Source organism: Pleurodeles waltl, chromosome 3_1 (assembly GCF_031143425.1).
Source record: "Pleurodeles waltl isolate 20211129_DDA chromosome 3_1, aPleWal1.hap1.20221129, whole genome shotgun sequence".
Taxonomy (NCBI): Eukaryota; Metazoa; Chordata; class Amphibia; order Caudata; family Salamandridae; genus Pleurodeles; species Pleurodeles waltl.
This window is the reverse complement of record NC_090440.1, coordinates 651,585,317-651,597,393: the sequence shown is the minus strand read 5'-3', so window position 1 is coordinate 651,597,393 and position 12,077 is coordinate 651,585,317. Positions and strand designations below refer to the sequence as shown.

At 44.6% G+C, this 12,077-nt stretch overlaps 1 protein-coding gene across 3 annotated transcripts in view; it reads right to left on the bottom strand.

Annotated features, from left to right (window-relative positions):
* The window catches only part of BRSK2 (BR serine/threonine kinase 2), a 615,416-nt gene that overhangs the window by 183,491 nt on the left and 419,848 nt on the right, over window positions 1-12,077 (bottom strand). For all 3 annotated transcript variants that reach the window (XM_069223152.1, XM_069223151.1, XM_069223150.1), the window contains exons 7-8: window positions 5,242-5,310; window positions 4,324-4,470 (exon numbers count right to left, since the gene is read on the bottom strand). In XM_069223152.1, coding sequence (XP_069079253.1) covers window positions 4,324-4,470; window positions 5,242-5,310 — 216 coding nt within the window. The remainder of the gene's footprint in view (window positions 1-4,323; window positions 4,471-5,241; window positions 5,311-12,077) is intronic.

Sequence of the window (12,077 nt, the reverse complement as noted above, 5' to 3'; positions counted from 1 at the left end):
ACACAAAGCATTTGTTCATTCTGTCCTCTTTTGCCCCACAAAATGATTGAATAAAATCCAGCTTTTACCTGATTATTTAGCTCTTCAGGACCAACAACAGTAGAAAGTGCTGCTTTATTTATACTCCAAGTGACAGAGCACATTCTATGGCTGAGTGTTAGCACTTATGGAGAACTATGGACGGTAGCAATAGTCTGTGCACAATGTAATGCTGCAGAGGTATTTGATTTTGTTCATACTTGCAGGGGTCATTTCTTTTCCCTAATATAGTCAATAAACCGGTCCCTACTTTATGCTTTTATAAGTTTCCCTCTGCGGGGTGCTAAGGGAGTTTCTGGTAGGCGTGGGACTTCGGCAACAGAGGCAACATCAGTCACTGCTCAGGTATCTGTGAACATCAATAACGCTTATCCGAAGTTCCTGGGAAAACGAGGCTTTCTAAAGAAGGTATAAAAATCATTGGAATGCTTAAAAACTTAAATATACCACTGACAAAATGTTAAAGGCAACAATGAATACTTTTTTTTTAGAAATTATACTGGGTTTAGAGTGAGCGAAAGTACCAACACTGGGCGTCATTTCTAGAGTTATCCTTTATAAAGTCACAACAATCTTCTCTTGAACTGCTTAGTTGGCAAATATGATGTGTGAAATTCTATAATAAGGTCAACTCAATGTCAAATCTTTGTTTACTTTTCATGGAGATGAATAGCACAATATTTTAGTTTACTCATATTTACCATTTCACATATCTATTGTGAGAAAATAGTAACCGATATGATATTTGGGGGCCTTGACCAAATGTCTTTACTCAAGAGGGTCTTGGCATAAACAATTTTGATGTTGGCCTATGAACATATCACTGTCCAGCCCAGAGAGCGCCTCTTTAACACTAATTGGCATAGTTCCTGGCTTCAAGAATTTCCTTCCTGGGGTATATTAATGAGGTGTCAACTTTTGCAGGATTCAGCTGAAAGTAATAGCAGCATAATTTACCCTTTTCAGTCTACTTTACACACTGAAGCGCACGGAAGATGTTGCTGGCTAATTACAAGCCCTATGTACCGATGGAAAGACGGACTATTGCAAGCTGAAGTTTTTTACTTCCACATTTGACATCGGCAAGCAGTTTTCAAAAAGTAGCTGGCTTGCTCGCTCCAGTTTTTACAGAAACAAATTCTCATTTTATACCAGTGTAGTCCTAGACAAGCTTAAGAGAGTGGTAGAGGCTCCCTTAGTAAACCCAATCTTTAGCCTACACACCATCAATTTCTATCGAATTTTCAACATACCCTACCGAGATACGCTGATTACTAAATAGACTACCATGCAGCAGCTGCAGATGACAGAAGCATTTTAGGCTGTATTTAGACCTGGGAGGGGTATAAGCACTGTATTGCGTGAGGCAATAAATAACCTCTCCAAGTGGTGCTTGTCCAATGAATCAGTGCCTCGATTCTGCTAGAATTCTTGGCGGCACTGGACTCTTGAACATGACATCTTGCTGGCTCATAAGGCAAAATCTATCTGGTTTAGGGGGTGCAGTTATAACACAAAAGGAATCTTGCTTTTGAGTCTCCCCTCTACTTACAAGGTTGTACTGAATACCAGTTAAACACTGAATCAGATTTAAGTCACTTCATGCCTCTTTAGTCCACTACCAGACACTCCTGGATCCTTTAATTTAATCTTGCAGGTTCCTGCTTTCTTCCTTTGTGATGGTTTTCCGCTTTCTCTTCCTCCGTCTTTCCGCTTAGTTTGTTTTCCCTCTCTTGTCCTCAGGAAATGTCTGATGCCGAAAGTGAGTGACTGTAGCCCCAACTGGCGACCACCAGCTCAAATTAAAGACTGCTTCCCCTAGTCATTTAGATAGAGAATCATGAACAGTGTTGTATTAAAGAACTATCTGTTATCTATAAGCATTGTCTTTTCGAGATCTGTAAGAATAAATTCTATTTTAACTATGCATGAACTCTAATATCATACCAGTTTCCTTCCAAGTTAAAAAGATGTGTCTCCATTCAGTACAAGCAATGCTTAAAATGTTGTTTAAACATTGCATCAGACTCTTACAGAATCATAGGTTGGAAGGAGCAAAAAGGGGCATTAATTCATAACTGTGATTCCCTATGGTATGTATCAGTGGTTTGCGAATGCAACCGCAGTTGCAAACCACTAACAAGTTGCCAACATCTCAAAGAAAGTGGTAACTGATTTGGAAATGGGAAGCTTTCTGAACAGTACACATTAGTCTTGGAGGATCATGTTGGACAGCCACAGGGGGACTAGGCAGCGGTCTACATGATATCTTCCCAAACAGGAAACTTTTTTATAGTATGACCTGGTTGTTTGTAGTTCCTTGCAGCCCAACATTCCTTTGTTTGAAACCAATCACCTGGACTTGCAAATAACAACATGCCAAACTAACATTCATTAGGTAGGTCATTCTATGATGCCCCACCACCTCTAATTTTGCAGCATGGTCTACTAGCACATAGGTCACACTGCAAAATCATAGACAGGTTGAAATTTGTGACAACTTTTCGCGATCTGTCTTTTTGTACATCTGACTCTATGTTAGCTGTTCTGCCTCTAATTCAACTGCACACTGATGAAGTTGCAAACAGGGCAATTACAAAAATGATTGCTCTGCAGTAACATTGCAGATAATCACATTTTGATTCTCTAGCAGCACTCCCTCTGCTAACAATTTACCTGATATCATTCACGACTGATATTCTTAGTGCTAAGCAAGCAGTTTGCCACCTCATGCCTCGTGGCCTACTCAAGGTACTCTCAATGGCATATTCAGTTTATTCCATTAGTATATTTTTTCCTATAGTCCTGAGATCCAAACCAGGGTTCCACTGTCCGTCAAAAATGTCTCTGACCGTGACAGCCAAAAATAGGTAGAAACATAATTCAAATCTGACAGCCTATCCAGTTAGTCCTCTACTAACGAAAGAATGTGACAAAGGGGGTGTATTTAATCAGTTAATTATATTAAGGGGTTCATAACAGCTTTCAAAAGACCATTACTCAGTGGATGGTATGAACAGTGTCTTCACGCTGAACAGAACTCACACATCCATCATCATGCAAAAAACAGAGTTCACTTTTCAGTCAACATTTCTTTAGGGAATATATTTTTCCAGATGTGGTAACTGATACCAGAATGACCATTTGGGGTATATTTTGCACGTGTATCAGGTTTCTGCGTGGCATGGAACAGGTAAATGAAGTCCGGCATGTGAATGTCTTTAATGTACTTACAAGAAATACATATATGCTATATGTTTATGTACCTTCAGAAGGTAGCTATGTGCTGAATAGCACTTGGTATGGGAATCTTTGCCGAATCAACAACTATGTCTATTGTCCCACTTCCCTGAAACCTCAAGGATATGAAACAATTTGTTATTGTGAATTCAGAGTCAGAGAAATGTAGTACTGAAATATTGTTTGTTTCAGCACCTTTCTCCCTTAACTTTTTAACGTCCTAATAGGACCGAAGATGAAATGTAGGCTTTACAGAGAGCCAAGTAAAAGAAATCATTCCATAAGGAGAAGTATGAAAATCTTCTGGTATTGTTACAAAGTTCCTATTCACAGTTGAATTTTAACTTGCTCAGAAGGGCTAGTTGGGTTCTGCAATTTCCAATCGGTTATCAGAGTTCTTGGGGATAATTTATTTGAGCGTCTCAAATTCTCTTAAGATGAGTTGAAGCCATTGGTTTCAAGGTATACATAGTAATTGTAACACCATAGCCCAGAAAAACCTGATGGTTCAGGATATTGTATACAACCTCTGAAACCTAGTTGCCTTATCAAGCCTCCGTTGGGCCTGAGTAACAGTTATTCATTGACCAGCTTCTGTGGCAAAGAGAAACCAAAAACCCTAGAAGAAAACAATAAATGAGTATTTTCTGCAGCCCTACTCCAGTCACCATCAACAGTTGATGACTAAGTAATTCACACCTCTACCTGGATGCTTGGAAATCTTTTCCTATATCCAAGAATCTAGTCCATGTTCACCTCTTCTTCCTAAAGTAGGTTTGCATAATGTCACTGTGGTTCAGTATGACAAGGTAGATAGGTTCTACTGTAATTGCGGTGCACTTGTACAGCACAATGTATTTGCAATGCAATTACAGCCACCGTTAGTGTGTACAGAGCTGCACATGGCCTGAGAAAAAGTGAAATTGAACAGCTTTCATTCTTCGCCAATATATTTGAGCTCATATATGCCGAGAGTTGAGATGCATTATAATAAAAGTTTAACCGCATAAATCTAAATAATATTATTTGATGGTCACAGCTTACCGTCATCCTTTTGGGCGTATCCACTTCAATCATCCCTCGCAAGAGGTTCTGGCAGTCCGGTGGGATGAAGTGGGGCATGTGGAAGACTCCCCGCTTCACCTTCTCCAGAAGTTGCCGCAAGTTGTCATCATCAAAGGGAAGTGCACCCTGTGTAAGTGAGTTCAGAGTGGGGGGGAGGGTAACAGCGTGGAACACCAGGGAGAGAGCAAGGTAGTGGGGGGAGACAGTGATGCATATACAGGGAGAAACAACAAGGAGAACGGATGAGGACAGAGCCATGCAAGGAAGGAAGAAAAAAAGGAATGAGCTGGTGAGACTCAGAGTGGGCAAGATAAGGCGAACAAGATTATCCAGTGAGGAAAGCCATTGTGAAAAAAGAATAAAATAAGTAACAATACCATTAGGTCAACCCCTGTTTAGAGTAGGATAGAAACTGCCTCTTCCATTGAGAGACTTTTCACTCTGGATGACTGAGTCAGAGATAATCCTTTACTAGAAAGGGGTTTAGAAGGAGAAGCTAGAGGCGATTTTTCAAGTGAGATTGTGCAAATTTCAGAGTGAGAGTTGTAGAGACATTTCTCTCTCGTTTTTTAAAGATTTTTTTAATTGAGTTTTGTAGATAGATATGCAATGTGATCAGTGAAGCGTTTGGGTGAAAGAGACAGAGGGAATCCCTTCTACTGTGTGACAGAGTGAGCTTTGGGGTGCTTGGTACAGAGACAGACATTACCAGAGTACTGAGCACAAAAGTCACAAGGACAGGCGCTTCAAGTGCAGAAAAAGGGAGGTTTTCAATGAGAAAGGGTGGCAACGATCTCCACTGTCGGATGTGTGCAATCTGCACTAAGCTAGAGAAGTTAAAAGGACAATACATTATCCACATACAAAATATTTAGTAAGATAATAAAGTGAACTTACCACTAACAGCGCAAATAAGATGACACCACAACTCCACACATCTGCCTTCCTTCCATCGTACTTCTCTCCCTGTGTGATAATCAAACATGAGGGTTGAGATGGGGTATGCACTGATACTCTTTATTCAAGAGAGAATGCTGTTTTTAGGAGGGATGAGGAGGAAGCAGCTGTAGAAGATACTGGCTCCCGTCCACTTCGATGTGACTAAATCTACTGGTTATGTAGCAAAGTTATTAAGGCTAGTTCTCATCATCCTTATCAGGGGTTCCCTTAAATACAAATCTTAGTTTTTTTTTAGATATCTTTTATTGATTTTTAACCATGAACAGTAAATCCCCAATTTCTCGCTGTTAAACCCCCCCCCCCACCATATTGCACTTAAATCAACACATTATATTCCTGAGCTGACAGTTCTTGATGGTTTAAGCAGAGTATCAATCGCTACCAAAGTTCCATGTCGTGGGTGTGGGGAGTGCTTCTGGTTCGGAGTCTGAGGTCGTCTGATCGTTTCAGGTGTCGGGGAGTCTACGTTTTTCAAACTTTCCAGTATTGAGTCCCATTGTGTAGCACCCTCTCTCAGCCTCTGGCCCTGTAGCGCTTCTTTTTGCAGCACAGACCCCTCCACTTCTGCCCATTTTTCTAGCGCTTCTTGCCACCTCTTAATTTGCGGGCCTACTGAGTCTTTCCAGTGTGAGGTGATTTCTCTTTTGGCCAGGACTAGAGCCAAGTCAATAAATTTATTGGACATTTTGTGAGCAGTAAGGCAGGGGAAGTCTCCTAGCAGGGCCACTAGTGGGGACAGGGTGATCTTCCTGCTAGTGCTGTCGGAGATTCTCCTAAATATCTCTGACCAATATTATTTGAGTTGTGAACAGCTTCACAGCATGTGTACCAGACCTGCAGCTGTTTCCGTACATCTAGGGCATCTCGCTTTGTTTGTATTGTATATTTTAGTTATCATTTGCGGGGTTAAGTAGGCCCTATGATAAATGTAAAGATTTATTAATTTGAATCTGGCGTTTCTAGATACGGAGTAAGTATGGGAGGTGATCTTTGTCCATTGCTCATCTTCAATTGTTGTGTTTAAATCAGTCTGCCACTTGTCTCTGAGTTTATTTAGGGGCGTGTATGAACTGCTTTGTAATCATTTATATATTTGTGAGATCATTCCTTTCCTTTCTCCTATTGTGCAGAGGATGTTACAGCCACTGTGAGTTGGAGGTTCGAAAGCTGCCGACCCCCAAATTTTTTGTGCGGTTCTGGTGACTGCGTTATATGTAAGGAACAAACCTGACGGGAGATTAAATTGATCTTGGAGCTCCGAGTAAGTGCGGAGTCTCCTGTTATTGTAAATGTCACCTAGTTTTGTGATGTTGTGTTCTTCTAAGTTATTGAGACCTCTAAGAGTGTGGTCTCCCAAACCATAAGTCAAGCATCCCAGGGGAGCCTCAGGTGTGTATGGGGTTTTTGTACGGGTTCTTCTTAGGAATTGCTCCCAGCAGTGTCTAGTTGATTCCCATTCCACTGGTAATTGTGATCTAGATTTCCTAGGAGTCAGTACTATCCCTAGTATCTTTTTAGATGGACAGTTCAGTGGAATCCGTAAGTCTGTCGCACCTGGGGGTTCGCTGATAAGTTTTGCTAGCCATTGTAGTTGACCTGCCCAGTAATACATTTCTAAGTCTGGGGCAGCAAGGCCCCCTTCTGCAGTGGTTCTCTGCAATGAATTTAGTGCGATTCTGTGCCTGCTCAGACCCCATATAAAGCTCGCGATCATAGAGTCAGTGCTTCTGAATACTGCTTTCGGGATTACCAATGGGATGGTAGAGAAGTAGTATAGCATTCGGGGTAGCACTATCATTTTAAGTAGGGCAATTCTGCCGGACACTGTTAATGGTAGAGTCTCCCAGAAGCGCATGCTAGTTCTGACTCCTCTGATTGCTCTATGAATATTTCCTTCTAGGAGGTCTTCTGCAGTATGGTATATGTTTACTCCTAGATATTTAAAAGTGTTAGGAGACCAGGGTAACCCTCTCGTCTCATTCGGTTCTGGTGTGCTACTTGACATGGGGAATATAGTGGACTTCCTCCAGTTGATCCGAAGTCCGGAGGCCATTCTGTATTTCTCAAGCATGGTTAATACACCTGGTAGATCATCTCCTAGGTTTCGGAGAAAAAGCACCATATCGTCGGCATAAAGGGCGATATAATGTGTCCAGTCGTTGATTGAAATGCCTTGGAAGTGCTGCCCGGTTCTAGCCATTTGGGCCAGGGGCTCCACTGCTACTGCGAAAAGGAGAGGTGATAGTGGGCAACCCTGTCTAGTTCCTCTGCCAATCAAAAATGAATCAGATATGGTGTTACCTGTTCTCATCCTAGCAGTGGGATTTGAATATAGCAACCTAGTCCAACGTGTGAATCCCTCTCCCATCCCCATTCTCAGCATGGTCTGTTCCAGGTAGTCCCATCTCAGGCAGTCGAATGCATTTTCTTTGTTGACCGAGATAATCGCTGCCTGAGTCATTTCCGGAGGCATAGAACGAAGAACAGACACCAGGCGTCTAATATTTTGTGCGGTGCTACGTTGCGGGATAAAGCCAGACTGATCCTGGTGGATTAACGAGGTCATGTGGGGCAGTAGTCTGTTAGCAAGAATCCTACTTAATATTTTATAATCTATATTAAGCATGGATAATGGGCGGTAAGATCGGACATCCGTTGGGGGCCTATCAGGTTTTAGTAGGGGAATCATGATGGCTTCATTAGTAGATTGTGGTAGGTTGCCCCCGCTCCAAGCCTCAGTATAAATTGTGCTGAGATGCGGGGCTAACAGGTCCTGGTACAGGAGATAGAACTCCAGTGGAAGTCCATCGGATCCTGGGACCTTACCTTTGGCCATGCCTTGGATTGCTGTTTTAATCTCTGCAATCGATATTGGGGCTGCTAAAGCTGAGCTCTCTTCTTCCCCAAGTTTGGGGAGGGTGAGGTCTTCTAGGTCTTGTAATTGGAGGTTAGTTAGTGTCTCAGTGGGGGGCGCATATAGTGTTGAATAGTAGTTGCTAAAGCTAGAGTTAATCTCTTTTTGGCTATAAACGCTGGCACCTAGGGTGTCTTCTATTTCCACTATGACAGTTTGTTGTTTAGGTGGGTTAGCCAGCCACGCCAGTAGGGCACCAGGCTTATCCCCCTCTGAGTGTTGTTTGATTATGTGCTGCTTGTAATCATATCGTGACAGCCTATTGTTTACTTCTATTATTTTATTTGTGGTGTCTTTCAGGAGGGGGGCCAGATCATGTTGTGTAGGGCGTCTACGCTCAAGGTCTCTGAGGGAATCCTCCAGGCTACGGAGCTCGTTTTCCATAGATTTCCGGGCCCCTATGTTCTCACTGATACAGGTGCCTCTTATAACTATTTTGAATGTTTCCCATTCAATGGATATGGAGGACGCAGTTTGTGCGTTGTGTTTAAAGAAATCAACTATGGTTGAATGCAAAAGATGTTTGAGTGCCTCATCCTCAAGCATTTTGGCCCTCAGACGCCATGTTGGAATAGTCGTTCTCTCCCTTCCCCAGGATAGTTATGGTCAGATATTGTACGGCACAGATATTCAGCGGAGATTACGTCCATTTGAATTTCAGGAGAGGCTAAAAAAGTGTCTAGTCTGACATGTAGGTCGTGTACCGCCGAGTAATATGAAAAGTCCTGAGTATGAGGGTTAAGCTGCCTCCAACAGTCTCCCAGGTGCCAGTGTTTTTGCCACTCTGCAAATGATTTAGCAATTTTTAGAGTAGGGGACTGTGAAATGGGGGTGTGTGATCTGTCCAGGCTAACGTTAGCTATGCAGTTGAAATCCCCTCCGATTATATTAGGACCTGTTAAAAGTGGGCATATTTCAAGGGACAATTTATCGAGGAATTTCCCCTGGTCCTGGTTGGGTGCATATATCCCGCTTAATGTTACATCTCTTCCTCCCAGTCTCCCAGAGGCCACTACATATCTCCCGTCCCTGTCTATGTGCTTGTGAAGAAGCTGAAAGGGTACCCCCGGTTGGATCCAGATCAATACTGCCCTTGCAAAAGCTGAGTAACTAGTTGCGATTATTTGACCTCTCCACCGTTTCTTAAGGGAGCTAACTTCCTGTTCTACCAGGTGCGTTTACTGTAGTAGAGAAATGTGGATCCCCCTGCGCTTTAAGTAATTGTATACTTTATAACATTTGGACATATTGTTTAGACCTCTAACGTTCCAGGTTATTATCTTATACTTTGTGGTTTCCATTTTGGTTGCTAACCTTGTAGAAGCTAGGGAGGATGAGGAAATTACTGTGTATAGGATTATATTGTGGCAGCGTGATTTCAATGCGTGAGCTGTCAGCTTCATAAATGGTAAATGCTAGATTATCCCTTAATACTAACTTGGTAAACTCAACTCCCAACTCCCACTCCCCAGGACCGGTGGTCAGAACTATTCACGTCCAAACCATTATAACTTGTCTTAAAATCCTATAAGAGGGTGGCATGTCAGTGACCGAGAGCCTACACTCCAGGCCGGTTCCGGGACCCAGCGAGATTATATTTAGCTACCCAGTAAGGTGTTGAGTGTGGATGTTCTGGAGAGTTGTTCTTCTGCTATCTAGACCCTACTTATTTGATGCTTCTTAGTGTTCCTTTAGTAACCATTCTAACAATTAAGAGTCAAATGATTTCTTCAGAGGATCTCTGGGTCACTTTTGGTAGGCTGGTGAGGGTATCCCGTGACGAGCTCAATGAGTCTCCACTGCACGAGCCGTGGTCCGAGGTGTGGCCATAATTCTGGGAGGAGGGGAAAGAGCCCCGGCCCAGTGCTGCAGCCGCGTCCACCGCCTCGCGCATTTCTTGGAGAGCTTGGTGCCTTGGAGGAGCAATCTCTTTATTTCGTTTGGAGGATCTGCTGCGCTTTCTGGGGGTTTTGCTACTAGTTCAGCGGTGGGGGCCCGGGGCTGTGATATTCTTGGCTTCCAGCCATTCGTCGATTACCTGTGGGGATGTAAAGAAATGTACTTTCCCTTCAAATTCCACTCTGAGTTTGGCCGGGAAGAGCATGGCGTATTTTATCCCATTTTCACGGAGGATTCGTTTGGGATTGTTGAAGGAGGCCCTTTGCTCCTGAGTTCCTTTGGTGAAATCCGGAAAGAGCATAACACGCTGATTATTTAGTGCTATTTCACCTTTCAGGCGCGTTTGTGACAGAATGTAATCCCTGTCTTTAAAGTGCAGGAGTTTTGCCACTATTGGTCGAGCTCTTGCTCCTGGGGGAGGAGGCCTGCTAGGCACCCTATGGGCTCTTTCTATGGCAAAAAACATTGACAGACCTTCAGGAGGTATTGTTTCTTTGATCCCGGGTTCCAGGAAGGATTCCATATTTACTGCCACTGTCTCCGCTCCTTCCGGTACGCCAATCAGCCTTATGTTGCTCTTGCGGGCCCGGTTTTCAGCGTTTTCCGCTCTTGCTTCTAGCACTTTTACACGAGAGGTAATTTCCAAGAGTTCTTTAGAAGAAGACTTCTGGGTTGTGGCCATGAGCTTAATCCCCTTTTCATTCGTTCCCACTCTCTCCGTTAGCCTACGATGATCATCTAGCAGTAGGGAGAGGTCTACAGTCAGGTTATCTATTTTTTGCTCTAGTGCTTCTCGAGATTCTCTGATGGCCTGGAGCACCGTATCCAAAGTTGTTTCCTGGTCAGCCGTGCCATCTCGGGGGTCTATTCTCTGGGGCCGTCCTGCAGTTTGGGTGCCATTGGTGTCTTCTGGGGCCTGCCCCTCGCGTTTCTTGGGCTTTCCCATCCTTGTTACTCGGTGCCTGCTCAGGCGTGTAGCTGTATCTGCCGGGGACCAGGGCCGCGTTTATCAAGTCACCACTCCCGGCAGAGGGAAGGTCTAGTCGTCCCGATCAGTGTACACTACCATGTGGTTCTGGCCCCGTTGACCTTTCGTATCTTAGGTGGGGGGGCACGTGCTGGATTTTAAGGCCACTCCCTCTTTGGTTCACAGCCGCGACTCCCAGATTGTTCACAGACAGGGAGGGTGCCCGGGGGGGAAGGACACAGATTCCGGGATCAAGCGTGTGTTATTCTTGCCGTCTGCTTCTTCAGCGTGGTTGTCTATTCCACGTATTTTCCCCCTATTCATTATGGCGAGGCCACGGTCGAAAGGGAACGCTCCGGGCCGTCAATGAGGTCGGAGCGTAGGCCCATCAGCTCACACTCCCGCTGCCGCGTAGTCTCCCTTCTCCCGCTCCTGGTTTCTGTACCTTTCACTGTAGGGTTGGGGGTTCCTCCGGTGTCTTTCGATGGAAGATTTAACCTCACGGCTCTTCTTTCCGCTGCAGGTAACCCATTCGTGGGCCTCGGCCGGTTCCTCCAGGGCCACGGACCAAGATGATTCACTTCGGGCCGATACTCCGCTGGGCCGCTGCTATACTGCTCGCCTGCTATCGCGTGCTCGCCTCAGTGCCCTGTTCCGTGGGAGCGGGGTAGCCGCCGGGTCGCTCCAGGGGTGCGGGTGATCTCACCTCGCTTCAGTCAGGTTTTTGGTCTCTCCGCTCCGGGGTCTGAGCTCAGCCGGGCCAGGGTCCAGAGGCTGCCGCCATCTTGGTTCCTCGAGGTCGTCGGGGCGAGACGCCGTTCACCTCCTCAGCCGCTATTCTTTTCTCGCCAGAGTTTACTCCACATTTATCGAGCGGGACTCTGCTCACCGGGGCCTATCTTGCAGATCATTTTCGGGGTTTGGAAGTGCTATTATTTCGGCCGGGCCCCGTTCACAGCACCGGAGTGCCGCGCTAAGCGTGCAGCTTCATCG